Source organism: Dromiciops gliroides, chromosome 3 (assembly GCF_019393635.1).
Source record: "Dromiciops gliroides isolate mDroGli1 chromosome 3, mDroGli1.pri, whole genome shotgun sequence".
Lineage (NCBI taxonomy): Eukaryota > Metazoa > Chordata > Mammalia > Microbiotheria > Microbiotheriidae > Dromiciops > Dromiciops gliroides.
In genome coordinates, this window is record NC_057863.1 from 435,583,215 (window position 1) to 435,602,819 (window position 19,605).

Here is a 19,605-nt window from a genome sequence, read left to right on the forward strand (position 1 = left end):
TTGTCTCGGGGCAGCTAGGTGACACAGTGAACAGAGCACTGGCCCTGGAGTCAGGAGTACCTGAGGTTCAAATGCAGCCTCAGATACTTAACACTTACTAGCTGTGTGACCCTGGGCAAATCACTTAACCCCAATTGCCTCACTTAAAAAAAAAAAAAATCTTGTCTCAATCTGGATAAGCTTTTTAACTTTAATAATGAGTTGATGGGCAGCTAGGTGGCGCAGTGGATAAAGCACCAGCCCTGGATTCAGGAGTACCTGAGTTCAAATCCAGCCTCAGACACTTGACACTTACTAGCTGTGTGACCCTGGGCAAGTCACTTAACCCAAACTGCCTCACTAAAAAAAAAAAAAAAATGAGTTGATGAAGATTATACAAATGCAGTTTCAACAGTACTGATAAACAGAATGAACAGAGTTTCACAAGGAGGTTTGTTTTCCATAGAGATTTCCTAAAAAAGGGTGCTTCTATGTATTATTTGTTTGTTTGTTTGTTTTGCCAGGCAATGGGGGTTAAGTGACTTGCCCAGGGTCTCACAGCTAGTAACTGTCAAGTGTCTGAGGCTGGATTTGAACTCAGGTATTCCTGAATCCAGGGTCAGTGCTTTACACACTGAGCCACCTAGCTGCTCCCTAGGGTGCTTCTATGTAAACACAACATTGAATTCTGAATCCAAAAGACATAACTTCTTTGTTTTACCAAAATGATATTTTCTTCTTTTAAGATTTTGCCTGATTCTCATAAACTGGGAAAGTTAAACACTCTTTAATATAAAGTTTAGCAATTCATAGCTCCACAGCAATAATAATAATAGCAATAACTTTTTAAAGTCAATTTGCAAATGTCTAAAATTTTAATTTTAAATGTAATAAATCAATCAGTGAATAAGCATTTATTGAGCACTTACTATGCCAGATATTGTGCTAGGTTCTAGCAATACAAAGGGGAAAAATAAAAAGAAAAAATTCCTACTCTGAAGGAGCTTACATTTTAATAAACATAATTTTATGATCCAACCAAGTCATACATTGTATACTTTTATGTAAAGAGGAAAGAGAAAAAATAATCATGTCCCAGGGAGGAATTCAATGTGTCACCTCAAATTGTCTAATAAAAAATTTTATGATATAATTCAACATAAAAACCTCACAACTACAGTTTCATGTTTTGTTATCAAATAATTATTGTTAATTTCTAGCCAGCATAGGAAGTTGTGCATGTGACCTGTTTAGTCCCATCAAAGCCATGTCTCCTTAGCAAAATCATGTTTTCCTCATGAATATTAATGACTATAAGCTCTACCTAAAATGATTAGTGTAAAATGACTTTTGCAAATTCTATAGCAACTATGACCTTATCAGTGTGGGCATTCCCTCCAATAATATACTCAAAGCTCATCCACAAATGTTCATCCCACCAATTTTTATTTATGACCTCCCATAAATCTGTCACAGGTCTGCTAAAGTACCTGCTGAGTTTAGCATTCAGTGAAAATGTGTTAATTTCTGGGTCAAATTTTTAAATATAGTATTGTCTCTCTCTCTCTCTTTTTTTTTTTTTGGTGAGGCAATTGGGGGTTAAGTGACTTGCCCAGGGTCACACAGCTAGTAAGTGTTAAGTGTCTGAGGCTAGATTTGAACTCAGGTCCTCCAGAATCCAGGGCTGGTGCTCTATCCACTGTGCCACCTAGCTGCCCTCTTCTATATCAAAAGCATTTTATCTTTTCTCTAACTTAAAAATTAAAATATAAACATACAAAGCATTTTGCAAACCTTATAAATATTATTATTGCTAGAAAGCTAAAAGGTGAGGTTTTACATTTCTAAAATCATCATACTGTAATGACACAAAAGTTTTAAATTATATATTTTTTTAAGTTCCAGAAAAAAAAAACACACCACAGGATGGTTTTGATTACTTGGTTTTCTCACCAATCTTTCTTTAAATTCTACCAACACCACCCCTTCGAGTACCCCTCCCCTTTAAAAAAAGTAATACTGCTTATTATTTTCATCCACCCTTATTCATAAGATTTTAGAAATGACCTCATATTTGCCACCTTTGGCTGTCACAATGTCCCCATTAGGCAGGCAGTCAGTCAATTAACAAGACATAAGTGCTTAACATATAATCAGCCATTGTGCTAATTCAGGAGATAGAAAGGCAAAAATAGCCCCTATTCTCCAGAAACTTACAATCTAATGTGAATCAAGTAACTCAAATGTTTTTTCCCCCAAATTATTTTGAATGAATGAATTAAGCACTGACTAAATGCAAAGCACTGTGCTAAGCCCTGGGGATACAAACAGAAAAGCAGCACAGTCCCTGCTCTCTAGAAGGTCACATTCTAATGGGGGAGACAACACATGGAAGGTTTCAGTTGCAAGACAAATGAAAAACATCAAGATCTTTAGGTTATGACAAGATATTAATTTCTCTTCTATGATGTCATTATTTAACGTCATTCTTCCTATAGTTCTTGGGTTTAGGGTCCTGGGCTGTCACCATCAAGGCCTATGGGGAAATGGTTGTCAAGGTGGTGAGAGTGGTGGTTTGATTTGTCTGGCAAATGCTGCCTCCTGTTAGCAACTCAGGGTGCGCTCTCTCACTTTCAGGGCACCTTCCTCTTTCAGCTAGGTCAGCCTACCCGCCCTGGGTATAGTGATTGGTTGGGAGTTAGATGGGATGCTAGCCCTTTCTCCACAGAAGCTGGCTGCTTCCCCAAATGATGGCTGCAAACGCTGGGCTAGAAGCAAGAATGGGTACTGTGACCCCCAGGCTTTCTTTGCCCGTCTTCATGTTGGTGGCAGCTAATCAGCAGTTGGTGGTGGTGGTGAGGAAGGTGGGCCTCATCAGCACAATGACTTCTCCCTTTAATTATGGCTGTGGGTGTTGGGTTAGAAGCAGTCCTGGTGGTTTGAAGGCACTTTGAGTTCAGGGTCCTAGGCTACGTTCATGAGAGTCTAAAGAGAGATGGTTTGACTTGCCTGGCACATGCTGCCTCTGGTCTTTCCCTTGGGGTGTGTTGCTACTCAGCTTTTGATTTCCTTGTTATGGTAACTGGTTTACATTAGTTAAACTTGGGCATGAAATGGGATAACCAATGTCAATGTTGTTATATCCATTCTCCCTAGGCCACAAACCACCCCCCCTCCCACTTTGCATCAATAACTTGTTTAAGTAAATCAGGCTAGATTTGGTTTAGAAACTATATCTTTAAAAAAAAAAAAGAAACTATACCTTTTTTTACATTTTTGTACCTTTCCAATTCCCCTTAATTTTCTTACCTTCTCTCTTTTGCTGATCTCCACTTTATCTCATATATATGTGTATGTTTCTGTGTATGTATGCACAAATATATATGCATAGTTTATAAATAGTTGTTTGCATGTTGTCTCCCCCTTTGAGCTCCTTGAGTGCAGAAATCTGTTGTTTTTCTTTAAGTTTTCAACATTTGTTTTTATAAGATTTTGAGTTCCAAATTTTTCTCCCTCCCTCCCTTCCCTCCCCCTCCCCGAGACAGAAAGCATATATATATGTATATGTGTATATATATATATACACATACACACACACATATAATGTATATGTATATATACATATATATGTACATATACATACACACATACACACAATCATATTAAACATATTTCTGCATTAGCCATGTTGTGAAAGAAGAATCAGAACAAAAGGAAAAACTTCAAAAAAACAACAACAAAAAGTTGAAACAATATGTTTCCATCTTCATTCAGATTCCACAGTTCTTTTTTCTGGATTTGGAGAGCTTTTTCTATCATGAGTCCTCTGGAACTGTCTTGGATCATTGTATTGCTCTATTACAGTTGATCATTGCACAATGTTGCTGTTGCTGAGTACAATGTTCTCCTGATTCTGCTCACTTCACTCAGCATCAGTACAATTAAATCTTTCCAAGTTTTTCTGAAATCTACACACTCATCATTTCTTATAGCACAACAGTATTCCATGACATTCATATACCACAACTTGTTCAGCCATTCCCCAATTGATGGGCATTCCCTCAATTTCCAATTCTTTTGTTGCCTTTCTTTGTATACTCAGTGCTTAGCACAGTGACTGACACATAGATGCTTAATAATGCTTACTGATTGACTGAAAGTTCTTGCTTTCAGGTAGCACACAGTCTAATTAGTAAGAACAACACTTAGAGGAAAGTTCAACTACAGAGCAAATGGAAAAGAGATCCTAAGGGTACAACAGCAAGGTAAATGGCAAGATCCAGGTACAGGGAACATTGGGGGGGAGGAGAGTGGGTAGGAGATAGTATCTGGGCAAATGGTAAGGTACTGGAAGGCATAATAGCAGGGCATGTGTGTTGTTGATCATTAGCTGTTCATCACATTACTGTGAGTAGCTATCTCATCTTGACAAAAGAGAAGGGAAACCTGGAGAGGTTTGGGAGAGTGAGCAATGGGGCTATTACTCTAGCTAGGTCTACCAGATTTGATCTGAGACTGGGCAGGCATCGGAGGCAAGGTCAAAAAGGGAAGTACTTAACCAGTTATTTTGGGACATCGGAGAAAAAAAACAGGATGAAATAAGTTGCCTCATCTTTACAATGGTTTGTGACACTGCAACGTCGTAATACAGAAATGTTGACATGCTAGGCTACCTTTTGGGGTGCTATAGCTGGGGAAGGTACTATAAGAACAAAAGCCAGGATATTTGCTCATACTCTATAGGAACCACTAAGTGTGCACTGCCATACATCCCCAAACCCCATACCCACCCTCTCCACTACCAAGTATAACAGGGAGAAAGAGTAGACCTTTAATGATAACTCCCATATGAAGCAGAAACTCCCTCTACTCACATGTCACCTCCTTCTCTGCAACATATATTCTAGAGTTGTCCTAAGAGTCTGAGTGAATTGCCCAGGGGAACACACTCAATATGTGGCAGAGGTAGGATTTGAATCCAGGTCTTCCTGGCTTTGGGGCCAGCTCTTTATCTGCTATGCCAGTCACCCAATTTTGATCTACTTCACTATGTAGCTGTCTAATCCTGAGCAAGTAGTCTCTAAAAACTCAGAGCCATGGATAGCCAGGGATAAGTTTCTGGGGATACAAATAGCTAGTATTTTTTAATTTAAAAAAAATAGCTACCTTTTAAAGGCAATTTAAGGTTTACAAAGTGCTTTATATACATTATCTCACTGGATCCTAATAACAACCCTAGGATCTAGGTACTATTTTTCTCCCCATTTTATAGACGGGGGAATTGAGACAGAGAGAAGTTAAGTGAATTGCCCAGAGTCAACAGAGCTAAAAATTGTCTGAAGCTGGATTTGAACTCAGGTATTTCTAACTCCAGGCCCAGCACTCTATCCATTGTACTATCTAGCTGCCCCAAAGGATCCATTAATTTGGGTAGAAAAAAATTAGCATCTCCTTCAATTATTAATGTAGGAGAGAAATTATAGTATCAGCAATACCTGTGATTTAGTCACCAATAGAAATCACGGGTATTTTCATATCATATTACATAGTTTTCAGATATCTCAAAATACCATTTACCCTTATCACTATTTTGAAGTCTATTTCAATATAATTGCTTTCCTTTGTAACTCCATGTAATTTGTTTTATGCCTTTAAAAATATCATTGTGAGGGGCAGCTAGGTGGCGCAGTGGATAGAGCACCAGCCCTGGAGTCAGGAAGATGTGAGTTCAAATTTGACCTCAGACACTTGACACTTACTGGCTGTGTGACCCTGGGCAAGTCACTTAACCCCAATTGCCTCACAAAACAAAACAAAAATATTGTGAGAAGTGCATAGGCTTCACCATCCAGAAAAGGGCCCAACACATAAAAAGGGTTCTGAAAACCCGCATTAGATGGTTTCTAACATCCCTTATGTGAATGTACTGTAAAGTCTGTGGTTTGAGTCGATTTTGGGAAGGGCACAGACGCAAAGTTACTCTCTAAGTTATAACAAATCATACATTGTTCATTACCCCAACTGTGAAGGAAGAACGGAGCAGAACAATTACATTATTTCAAAGAATACAACATAAATACCCCTATATCTTCCCACCTTTGCTCAGCTGTTCCCTATGCCTGTAATACCCTCCTCTCCACAACATCCTACACCTGTTGCTAAGTACATTCCCAATCATCTTTTAGAAGCCAACTCAAACACTACTCTCTTCCAGCAAACCTGACCTAATTTCCCCTACCATAGCTGATCTGCCTCCTACCCAGAGCCAAGCATCACAAAGTATACTCACAAGTACACAAAAATTATCTGTGTATTGCTATATCCCCAGATAAATGGTAAGCTCCTTGAGGGCAAGGGATGTTTCATCTAAACTTTGCATCTCACCCACTGTCTAGCAGAGTTCTGTACACCTGGCAGGAGCTTTAAAATGCTTGCTTAATGACTACTGTGTAAAACCTATATCAAATTGCTTGCCTTCTCAATGAGGAGGTGGGGAGAAAGGGAGAGAATCTGAAACTCAAAATCTTTAAATGAATGTTTTAAACTGTTTTTACATGTAATTGGGGGGAAATAAAATACTATTTTTTTAAATGTTTGCTTAGTTAAATAATGAAAACTATTTGAATCACAGCCAACACTGAAGTGAGAAACCTTTGTGGCAAAGGGGCTCACCTTCCTCATCACCACCAGGAACAACCAGCTGCCATGAACAGGCAGATAGACACAGGCACCCTGGCAGTGGCCATACTACCCCATCATTCCAGAAGAAGAAAAACTCTGGTAAATAACCCAATTTAGCTCAAGTGAAGGGGAAGAGAGCAGTGGAAAATAAAGTTGAAAAGGTAGGCTGAAGAGTTTACTATGCCAGGCATTGTGCTAAGTACAGAAGATACAAAGAAAGTCAAAACAGGATCCTTACCCTCAAAGAACTCACATTCTAACAGTACGGGAGTATGCAGAAACAAATATGTACAAACAAAAGTAATACAATGTAAATGGGCAGTAATCTCTGAGGGAAAGCACGGGGGGGGGGGGGGGGGGGGGGGGCAGGGCCCCGCACAGGTATGATAATATGGACCTAAACTAGAGTAGTGGCAATGGAATTGAATAGACATACAAGAAACACTGAAAAGGAAAATCAGAAGAGACTTACTGAATGGATGAAGAGGTAAAAGGATAATATATAAAAAGAGTTAAAGAGAACCCAAAAGGCCACCAAGTTCAACCCATTCTTGACCATAAATCATCTCTGAATATTGCTGACAGGTGATCATGCAGCCTCTGCTTGAAAGCAGAAAAGGGAGATTCTACAACCATCCAAGGCAGCCAATTCCACTTTTGTTAAAAGCCATCAATTCTTAAAATTTGCTTACCTACACAATTGTTCCACTTCTCAGAAGGCAAAGGAAGAAGCAACAGGAGTTTTTAACTCTGAACTTAAATTCTGACAAATAAGAAACAACTGATCAATGAAGTAAGTGGGAGTGATTGGAATCTTAGGAAAAAGTGACAATGCGTCTTTGAAGGTGAGCATGTGGCATTTCTTACGAATTCAAGAAATGAAGTCTGACTGCATGGCCTGAGATCATAAAAAGACAGTTAAAAAGAACTGGTGATGAGGAGGTGCTACAAGACAAACTACTGATTATTGTGATAATAAATTATCTTAATAAAGAGGAGAAAAACAAAAGACACTGAAATAAATTAGTTCATTTGGATCTAAACTGAGCTAGTTAGTAAATCTGAGAGTAAGAAGGAAAAGTCAGTCAAGTAAACAAGCAATTGTGTGCCAGGCACTGTTAATAAGCAGTGGGGATACAAAGAAAGACAACAAATAATCTCTGCTCTCAAGGAACTCATAGTCTAAAGGGGGAGACAACATGAAAACAATTATGTACAAAGAAGATATACAAAGGTTAGAAATACACAACAGAGGGAAGATACTAAGATTAAGACTGCCCAGGGGGCAGCTAGATGGCGCAGTGGATAGAGCACTGGCCTTGGAGTCAGGAGTACCTGAGTTCAAATCTGGCCTCAGACACTTAACACTTACTAGCTCTGTGACCCTGGGCAAAGTCACTTAACCCCAATTGCCTCACCAAAAAAGCAAAACAAAATCAGGTTCCTGAACCTGGCAAGTTTTACAAAAAAAAAAAAAAAGATGATAAATGAAACCATGGGAACTAATGAGATCACCATGCAAAATGGTACAGAGGTAGAAAAGAAGAGGACCAAGAGTCCCAGGGGATGACCAAGATTATCGGACATGATCTGGATGAAGATCCAGACAGGGAGACTAAGAACCAGTAGTCAGAGAACCAAAGAGTAGTGTCATGAAAACCTAAAAATAAAAGTTTTGGGGGCAGCTAGGTAGTGCAGTGGATAAAGCACTGGCCCTGGATTCAGGAGGACCTGAATTCAAATCTAGACTCAGACACTTGACAAGAACTAACTGTGTGACCCTGGGCAAGTCACTTAACCCTCACTGCCCGCCCCCCCCCCCAAAACAAACAAACAAAAAAACCACAAAGAGTTTTCAAGGAGAACAGAGTAAATGTTAGTGTCAAAGGCTGTAGAAAGACATAGATGGATAATGATTGAGTATGGCAACTGGTAACTTTGAAAAGAATTGCTTCAGCTGAATGATGAGGTCAGAAGCAAAGAAATTAAAAGATGCCTGTGCCCACAGGAGTGTTGTCAGGGCCAACTAACTGACTCACATTTATCACTATAGTATGATCCTTGATCAAATATAACATGTTTCTTTTAAGAAGCAGAATGGCAAAGTAAATAGGGTGCTAAACTTGGAGTCAGGTACACCTAAGTTCAAATCAAATCTCTAATACCTAGCAGCTGTGTGAACCTACTCAATAAATTCCAGTGGCTCCCTATTATTAGTTCTAGGGGCAAGTTCTTTTTCCCATTTAAAGAGCTAACAACTTGCTCCAACCATTCTGGAGAACAATTTGGAACCAAGGCCAAAAGGCTATAAAACTGTGCATACTCTTTGACCAAGCAATACCACAACTAGGTTTATATCCCAAAGAGATCATAAAAATGGGAAAAGGACCCACATATACAAATATATTTATAGCAGCTCTTTTTGTGGTGGCAAAGAATTGGAAATTGAGGGGATGCCCATCAATTAGGGAATGGCTATGGATCCCAAGCATTTCTCAAGTGCCCCAGGCAAATCTCTCAATTGCAGGAAAAGAAAGAGTGTGCAAGATAGAAGTTTCTCCCTAAATGCATGAACAAGTTGTGGTATATGAATGTAATGGAATGCCACTGTACTATAAAAAATGATGAGCAGGTGGATTTCAGAAAAACCTGGAAAGATTTACATGAACTGATGCTAAGTGAAATGAGCAGGACCAGAAGAACACTGTACACAGTAACAGCAATATTGTACAATGATCAACTATGATAGAATTAGCTCTTCTCAGCAATATAATGATCCAAGACAATTCCAAAAGACTCATGATGGAAAATGTTCTCCAAAAATAAGTTCATCCGTAGAAGCTCCCCACACCAATGAAATTCATGGTCCAGTCAAAAATAAAAATTAAGTAAGTGGGTTGACATGATAAGCTCTATGTTTCCTTCAAGCTCTAAAAGTCTGTCAATTCAGAACCCTTATAATTTTGTGGAATTTGTTTTGCATATTTCTTTCAAGGGTTTTGTTTTTCTTCCTTCCTCCCCTCCCCCTCCCTCCCTTCCCCCCCACCCCCATGGGAGGGAGAAAAATCAATGCTCATTGGAAAAAAAGTAATTAGATTTAAGAGTATTATGGTGGTGGTTAATAAAGTGACAGAGCACTGTTAACTTGAAAAGATTTGGTCTACATTTTTTTTATTAATATTCTTGTTTTTCATTTAGATCCAGCCTAATTCCTTTTAAAAGCTACAACTGTGCCACATATTGAATCATATCACTATCAATGCCACTACCAAGATATATACGAGTATTCAGTCCAATGTCATTAACTAGTTCTGGGAAAACACAATTTTGAGAAAAAGGTGCCAATATGAAAAAGACCTCACAATTTTAGTGGGCAATAAACTCAAAATAAATGAGTCAACAACAGTAGTAAATGACTTTAGTAACGTACTGTTTGATAAACCCAAAGACTCCAGCTTCTGGGATAGGAACTCAGTATTTGACAAAAACTGCTGGGAAAACTGGAAGGTAGTATGGCAGAAACCAGGCATAGACCAACATCTTACACCTTATACTAAAATAAGGTCAAAATGGGTACATGATTTAGACATAAAAGGTGATACTATAGGTAAATTAGGAGAGGAAGGAATAGTCTACCTTTCAGATCTTTGGAAAGGAGAACAGTTTATGAGCAAACAAGAGATAGAGAATATTATGAAATGCAAAATGGATGATTTTGATTTCATTAAATTGAAAAGTTTTTGTACAAACAGAAGCAATGCATCCAAAATTAGAAGGGAGGCAGAGAGCTGGGAAACAATTTTTATGGCCAGTACTTCTAATAAAGGTCTCATTTCTAAAATATATGGAGAACTAAATCAAATTTATAAGAATCCAAGTCATTCCCCAATTGAGAAATGGTCAAAGGATATTTTCTGATGAAGAAATCAAAGCTATCTATTCCCATATGAAAAAATGCTCTAAATCACTATTGATTAGAGAGATACAAATTAAAACAACTCTGAGGTACCACCTGACACCTATCAGATTGGCTAATATGACAAAAAAGGAAAATAATAAATGTTGGAAAAGCTGTGGAAAAATTGGAACACTAATGCATTGTTGGTGGAGCTGTGAACTGATCCAACCATTCTGGAGAGCAATTTGGAATTATGCCCAAAGGGCTATAAAGCTGTGCATACCCTTTGACCCAGCAATACCACTTTTGGGTCTTTTTCCCCAAAGAGATCATAAAAAAAGGGAAAGGACCCACATGTACAAAAATATTTACAGCTGCTCTTTTTGTGGTGACAAGGAATTGGAAATTGAGGAGCTACACATCAATTGGGGAATGGCTGAACAAGTTGTGGTATATGAATGTAATGGAATTCTATTGTGCTGAAAGAAATGATGAGCAGGAGGAATTCAGAGAAACCTGGAAGGACTTGCGTGAATTGATGATGAGTGAGATGAACATCATACACAGTATCATCAACATGTGTTTGACCAACTGTGATAGACTAGATTCTTCTCACCAATACAATGGTACAAGAGACTCATGATGGAAGGGGCTCTCCAAATCCAGAAAAAAAAAAAAAAGAACCATACTATTTCTTCTGTTTTGCTGAACTGTTATTTTTTCCTCTTGTGTAGCCTCACTTATAAAGGATGGCTCTCTAGGAAGAGGAAAGGGGTATATTGGGAAATTTAAGTGATGTAAAAACAAAATATTAATAAAAATTAAAAACAAACAAAATATACAAAAGTCAATACAAGCCTCATCTTACATAAAGGTTATAATCCAAGCAAGGAATTTCCTTTTAGAACTTTAATAAAAATTATAAACACACAAAAAAATCTAAACTATCATAATAAAAACAGCAGCTAGGTGGCACAGTAAATAGAGCACCAGGCCTGGTGTCAGTAAGATCTGAGATCAAATTCAGCCTTAGACACTTATTAGCTGTGTGACCCTGGATGAGTCACTTCATCACTGTTTGCCTTAGCTTCCTCATCTGTAAAGTGGGGATAAGAACTTATTTCACAGGGTTGTTGTGAGGATCAAATGAAAGAATGATTGTAAAGCTCTTCACTGTGGTTAGCAGATAGCAAGTACTACATAAAAGTTAGTTGCTGGTACACTATTACTTCTACTTCTTCTACTACTACCACTACTACCACTGCTACTACTACTACACTTCAGAGATATGCTAGACATTATTTAGCCCCTATGAGAAAAAGTCCCAAACTCACAAAACTATAAAGTATTTCCCAGACTTCTCATTACTACCACACCTCTGACTTTAGGTGTGCTATAAAACTGAAGAGAAAAAAATTATTTTCTTGCACAAACATTTACCAAAATAATAATTCCTATACGTGTGTGTGTGTGTGTGTGTGTGTGTGTGTGTAGATAAAGAGGGCAAACAGAACCAAATTATTTCAGTACTTAATGAATGTTTAAAAATTGTTATAATAATGCACATTTTAAATTGACATGAAAAAGGATTTGTAAGGCCATGAAATACCCATCACATGTCTATAAGTAAAATTAATTGAAGCTAATTTTTCATTAACAGGAAGTGAAAGGGTTATGTTTGTCATGTCATCTGCTTAACAATCTGTTTTATAATATGTACTGCTTTTTTATACAATTTGAATAGTAATCAATGTTTTATTCATCAAAAAATATTCTGGGTACAAAGAGAACAAAGTATCCTTCCAAACATGTTCAGATAAAGGTCTTATATTCAAGCTAAATGAGGAATAGTAAGAGCCATTCTTCAATACATAAAATGAACAGTTTTCAAAGAAATATAAACTATAAACATTTTTCATTACAAATAAATTACTCTACTGCAGTTAACAGTAGAGCCTTGAACTGATACCACCATTCTGGAAAGTAATATGGAACTATGCCCAAAAGCTAATAAACTATGTATAACCTTCAATCTAAGGTCTATATGTTCAGTAATAATGTACAGCAGTTCTTTTTGTAGTAGCCAAAAATTAGAAACAAAGAGACTATCCTTCCTACTGGGGAATGGCTAAGCAAATTTTGGCTATATGAAAAGGAACAGACATGGATGGATGATCGCCCTTTGGGAAATTATTCAGTGCTTTCAAGGAATCATAATTTCTCCCTGAAAGATTCACCTTTTGAACAACAATACTCTTCTAATAAAACTATGTGGCTGCATGATTACCATAGTCTCCAAAAAATAAAAGTTGAGGGTCACCCAAAAGGTGATGAAGTTACCTGTACTTGTATATTGCACAAGTTACCATCTAAATACCACATTCAAATTGAATCGTGTAGACAATTAAGTACTATGGATTGAGTAGAGGGAAAAATTACCACAACTTAAAGTTAGGGAACTATGTAGAGTATCATGCTTTATTGAGGAGGTAAATCATAGAGTTTTTAAAGCCAGGGGAAAGAAATACAGACTTCTTTGATAGTCAAGGAATACTTTAGAGCATGGAATGAAAATATGCAAAAGCAATATTTTAGGACAGTGTATCTTAATACGTGTCTGAGGAACAATACTTGTCCTCAGCAAGGTTTACTGGCCTAAGAAATTTTTACCAAAAAAAAATACATCAATAAAATAAAATTAAGAAATTTTTACTACCAAAAGGTCTTTATTTCTGGTTCTCTCCTCTCCTGGGCCCTTATGAAAGCCTCTATGCTGAGGACACAAAAAAGGGCAGCAAGTAGGGCTATTTCAGATACTTTACTTACAAATACAAATGTACTTTGACAAAGTTTGTTAAAGTCTGTTTTCAGAAAACTAACCTTTGAAATAGACTAGGGAAGGTGATTCTATATAAAAGATTACTCAAGAGGGACTAATATCCTGAAATGAAAGGCTCTGTATTAAGGTGGTACTAGTGTAAATTGGAAGCAATCAGGGAACATTAAACCAGGGAAGATCTTTAGAGATCACCTAACCCAACCTCTTCATTTTACAGATGAAGCAACTCTGGGAGAAAAAGTTTAAGTGGGTTTCCAAAGGTATAATTTAAACCCAGATTCTCAAACTCCAAATCTGAGGTCCTTTGAATGAACCTTGTATCCATGCAGGATATGAAAGATATTTTTGAAGAGAAATGAACAGCATTTAATGCCTGACTGTATTAGGGGAGGAGAAGGAAGTGAAAAATTAAAGGACATCAAAGCTGAGTACAGGGACTACAAGATTGGTGATTGAACTGATAGAAATAGAGAAGCAGAGAACAAACTGGGTTTGCAGAAAAGTGGGTTTTAGGGAAGCAAAAAGACCTTGAGTTAGGTTTTAATCATAAAATTATATGATTTAGAACCAGAAAGAAATTAAGAAATTCTCTCACTCTTTCTTTGTTCTACTTCCCCCCAAACTACTCCTCCTCCACTTCATTTTTTTCCACCAAGATAATTAGCTTATTCACAAAAATAATTTTTTAAACTAACCTATCTTCTGAATTTATGCTTTTCCTTATTTCTTAGACTATGAACTCCCAAATTGGTAAGAAGGACCATGTAACATTTTGCACACATGCACACATATACACACAAGGTTTAAAACAATAAGATTCCAGTCCTATGCATAAACTTCAAGAAGGACTTGCCAAAAAGAGAGGATGTATGTATGTATGTATGTATGTATGTGTATATGAATATTTATAGCACCATTTTTTGTAAAAGTAAATCACTGTCAACAAAGTAGATGCCTACTGAATGAAGAAAGGCTAAACAAATTGTGGCACATGAATATAATGGAATTACTATGCTATAAGGAACAATGAACATGATGAACACAATCATAGAAAGATTTATGTGAACTGATGCAAACTAAAATAATCAGAGCCAAGTAAACAATATACAAAATGACCAACCACAACAATGTAAATAGAAAGAATAACCGCCACAAACAATTGACAATGAAGTTTGCAAAATTGCAAAGAACAAGTTTAGCCCCAAAGAAGAAATATGAGGAAACATCTCCCTCCAGTCCTTTGCAGAATGAAGGAAAGAAATATGTACTTACTATGGTGCCAAGAACTGTGCTAAGTAATTTACAAATATCATTTCATTTGATCCTTATAACAATTCTGAGAGGTAGGTGCTATTATTATCCTCATTTTACACTTGAGGAAACTGAGGCAAAACAGGTTTTAATGATTTGCCCAGGGTCACACAGCTGCTGTCTAAAGTGATATCTGAACGATGATCTTCCTGACTCCAGGCCCAGCAAGCACTCTCATCTACAAAAGTGGAAAAGTAGGGAAATGGAGAGGGCTCACCAGTATGAAGCATTCCACATAATGTAAGATTAGTTCAACAAATTGACCATTTTGCTTAATTTTTCTCTTCCTCTTTTTCTTAAAAAAAAAATTGTTTTTGTTATTGCAGGATAGTTCTCTGGGAAATGAAGGACAGAAAACACTGGGAAAAATCTAAATGATGGGGAAAAGATTAATTAAAATGTATTTAATTTTTTAAAAGAATTCAATAGCCTTTTTAAAAACAAAAATTTATCTTTTACCAGGGTCTCGGGAAACATGCTAACAATTACATATTGATAATAAACATCTGTACTAGAATTATGCATTAAAAGAACTATTTTCATACAGCTGTTTATTTGATTTTGAAACAAGGAGACATAACTTCTCAACTAAGACTGCAACAGGATTTCTATGATCAATAGAAACAAACTGAAGCTAGAACAAAAGTTGGAGTCCATAACATACCAGGGGAAAAATGGAAAGGAGCTCTCTCTCTCTCTTGTCCATAAGGGTACAAAAGCTTTAGAAATAGGCCTTTTGAAATAATTAAAATACAAAATAAGTTGTTACATAAAAATGTGTTTCCTGGTATCATCATGTGCTCTTTATTCATTCAACATTTATTAAGTACCTAATAGGTGCTAGGTACTGCTAGGCTTTGGGAAGGATACAAAATCTCACAGATGGCAGATATGATCTGTGGAAGGGTCCCTTACTGATCAAGTATCAATCAATAAGCTTTTATTAAGTCCTCACTAAATGGCCTTTAAGTGCTAGATGCTGGGGAATAGTCCCTGACCTCAAGAAGCATACAGTCTGTAAGGGGAAATATTATGCCCATATATAGGTATATACATGGAGGATCTTAGGGAGGAGAGCACTAGCAGCTGGGAGGAAATCAGGGAAGGCCTCACTAAGAAAGTTGAGATTAGACAATCTTGTTCAACCACATCAAAGAATGACTTAATAGACTGAAGACCTGGGTTCAAATCTTGCCTCAAACACTACCTATTCAACCTGTAGATAAAGTCACTTAATCTCTCTGAATCTGTTTCTTCATCTATAAAACAGGGATAAGAATGGCCAGAACCTCACTTCACTGGGTAGTTGTGAGAATCTAATGAGATGATATATAAAGCACTTTTGCAAACTTTTAAATCACTATGTAAATGTAAGCAATCAAGAAAGTGAGGCTTAAAGAATGAAGAGATATGCTTTACTCAAACAGTCAATAAGCAACAAATAGACCAGGGACATGAACATGGGCTTTCTGACTCCTAGTCCATTATAATCCTTCCCAAGAGCTGAAAACCAAAGCTAGGTAAGATGAAATAGAAAGTTCCTCTGTCAAAGAGTACTACGCACTTTTAAACAGGGTAAAAAGCCAGAGAAGGACTAGAAGCAGTCTGACAACCTAAAATCTGCCCAATGTCTCAACCAAGTACAAATTAACTGGATCTGAGCAGAGAGGTAGTCAGATCATCATCACGGGTCACTAGTAAAAGGCAAGCAAACTGGAATTGTTCAGTAGTCTTGGAGATACAGGTGATGAGGGCTAAAAGGGGCCTCAAAGACAGATGACAGAGAAACTGAGACCAAGAGAAGTAAAGTTACTTGCTTTGAATTTTACAGGTAGAAAAAGTGCCAAGATTAGAACCCCAACAGTCTATTAGAATCCAACAGTCTATCCAACACACAGTGCTGCATTTTCCAAATTTGTCAGTTATTCTGATGATATGCTATATGAGGAAAATACAAAAAACAAAAAAAAAGATGAGGATTCACAGAAGCAGCCATCATTGCTGGTCTAAGATAAATTTAACCATAGCTAGTAACCAGATAAATCAGTAAGAACACAAAAGATTCAGTCAACTTGAATATTCATGCCAACAGAAGGAAGAAAAGTTTCAGCTAATACTAAACAATGAATAAACCTCAAGATATTTTGGTTGTGGAATTAAAACACAATCATACTCAGACATATGTAAGTAAGTGGAAGCAAGGCATCAATTCACCACAAATATAATCTACAAAAATAGATTACATGGAACAACAATAACTCACATTTACATAGCTCATATTTCTAAAGCATTTTAAAATTTACAATGCCCCTGAAACAGGTAATGAACATGTTATCTCTATTTTACTGATGAAGAAATTGAAACTCTGAAAGGCTAAGTGACTGGCCCATTGTCACAAATCTCGTAAATGTCAGGAGGCAGAATTAAAAGCAGTGGCAGAAAAGCAGTTCATATCCAGGTTTCTTTACAACAAAGTGCAGAATACTTTCTACTACACAATACTTAATTCTAGGCCAGACACCTAATCTAGACTCAGCATCTAGTGTCCCTAGCCACGGAGAATGGTTAGAAAAGGTGATTATATATGAATCATCACCAACTGTGATTCAAACCTCACAAAACTTTTATGTAATTGGTTTTTACCACTAGCCAACTAATACAAATTACCAGGCACCAAGAAGACACTCCCTACAGCTCACAGGGAAGAAAATGAAGTCCAAAAGTTATGGAAATTTGTATGAAGAAAAATCTATGACAAGTTAACCAGGTCACCGAAGATTTAATAAAGTCTTTAACTAGAGGACACATACACACATTGAAACTTCAATCCAATAAACCTACCAGCTATACACATTTCCTAATAAAAAATTAGGGTCCCCTTTTAAACTGTTTGGATCCCTTTCCCAACTCTAGGTCAAGTTTCCTCCAACAATGTCCAATTATAAAGACATAACCTGTGCCACCTATTTAACATAGTTTTTGTTAGGATCAAATGAGACAACTTATGTGAAAACACTGAAAAGCATAAGACTACAAGCATTAGGTACTCCACTATGTCCCTGAAAGACTTGAATATAGCTACCCTAGCTGATCCCTATACCAAGGGGTCACTGCAGAACTGGCTCCATTTAAACTCAGAGACCAAAATTTCCCTACATCCATTCTTCATGCATAGTTACACAAGAGACTCCCAGGTTCTACCTTCCACCAAACCACCACACAGATTTCAAAGTCCCCTATAGCCATCTCCTCCTGTAGAAACTAGGAGTCCTAGATCACTATTTATACTTGTATTGGTTCTCTTCGAGTCAAAATTCATCCCCACTAAAACGCAGAGAACAGCTCATGAGCAGAATCCAATATTTTTTTTTCCACTAAGCCCCACTACCCATCATCAATCCCCTTCCCCTAGCCATTACCTACTAAATCAAGGTCTACTATCTAAGTAAAAAAGAAGGGTCCCACCACAATAGTTCCCTGACAGGCAGACAAACATCCTTTGGATACTTCTCATGGTAAACTAAGGGAGCCCCCAACTATTTAGGAAAACAATACAACCCAGTCCACCCACAGCCCAAGGTGCCCCCAAATCCACCCAGACTCCAGCTCCCACAGAGACTCTAGCTAGGTATCCCTCCACAGTAGCTCTCCTGCCTCAACACAGGGGGAGGAGGGAAATGTGAAGGGAATAGGCATTTATTAAGTGTCCACCATGTGCCAGGCATTGTACTAAGCGCTTTACAAATGCCATCTCATTTGATCTTCACAGCCCTGTGAGGTAGGTACTATTATTTTCTCCATTTTACAATTGAGGAAACTGAGGCAGGCAAAAGTCAAATGACTTGACCAAAGTCTTGTTTCAATGATTGAAGCCAAATTTGAACTCAGATCTTCCTGTCTCCAAGGTGCAGAGTTTGATCCACTGCACCACCTAGCTGGTCCTGAGTCCACCATCAGTACCCCCAGCTCCCCAGTCCTGGCCAAGCCTAAGTTGTTCCTAGCTCTCAGACTCCGGCCAAACACCTCCAGAGGTCCAGCCCAGCATGTCCGCCCCCCTCCCTAGCCCCAACCAAGCCCAAGGGGGCCCCAGGTCTCAGACTCCGGCCGGACGGAGGCAGAGATCCAGCCCGGAATGTCCCCCAACCCTGACCAAGCCCAAGGTGGCCCTAGGGTGTCAGACTCCGGCCGGAGGCAGCCAGAGGTCCAGCCCGACACAGGCAGAGGTCCAGCCCAGAATGTCTCCCCACCCCCGACCCCAAATCAGAAACCAGTCTGGGCACCTCAGAGTCCACCTGCCTGCATTCCCCAGCGGAGAACGCCTAGCCCCGGGCCCCCCGACACTGCCCTGTCACCACGCAGGCTGGTCCCTCTTCGCGGCCCTTGCCTCCATCTCCCGGGCCCCTTCTCCCGGCGCCGCCGCCACTACCTACCGCTTCTTGGGGATGCTGCTGGACTCGGGAGCCGCAGGCGGAGGCGCTGCCGGTGCTGCCGCCGCCGCCGCCGGAACCCGGCCTCTGCACTCGCTGGGAACGAGCGCCGCCGGGGCCCGGCCCCGCAGATGGCCCGAGAGTACCCGAAGCCTCCGCCCGGCACGGTCCCGCTCCCGCTCCGGGAACGAGCCCGAGCCGGGGCCCGCCCCGCCGGTCGCTGCGGCTGCCGCTGCCTCCGCCATGGCTTCCGCCTTGTGCAGCCTGAGGCTGCTGGGCGCAGGTGAAAGGTCATTCGCTATGGCGCATCCCGGCAGCCACCGCGGCGTCTGGGGCAGCGGGTGCCCCGCCCGCCTAGCGCCCCCAAGGCAGGTGAGTCGCGCGCACGCGCAGGCGGGGGTGGGAGCTGGGGGCTGGCGACGCCTGCCCACGTGCCACCACCCGAGGTGGTAACAGGTGGACCAGCCAGT

At 39.1% G+C, this 19,605-nt stretch overlaps 1 protein-coding gene across 1 annotated transcript in view; it reads right to left on the reverse strand.

The window, feature by feature from the left end:
- Positions 1 to 19,395, reverse strand: part of AGPS (alkylglycerone phosphate synthase) — a 152,995-nt gene extending 133,600 nt beyond the window's left edge. Inside the window, 1 exon segment of the mRNA XM_043993254.1 lies at positions 19,139 to 19,395. Coding sequence (XP_043849189.1) covers positions 19,139 to 19,380 — 242 coding nt within the window. The 5' untranslated portion in view covers positions 19,381 to 19,395.
- Between the last annotated feature and the right edge of the window lie 210 nt (positions 19,396 to 19,605).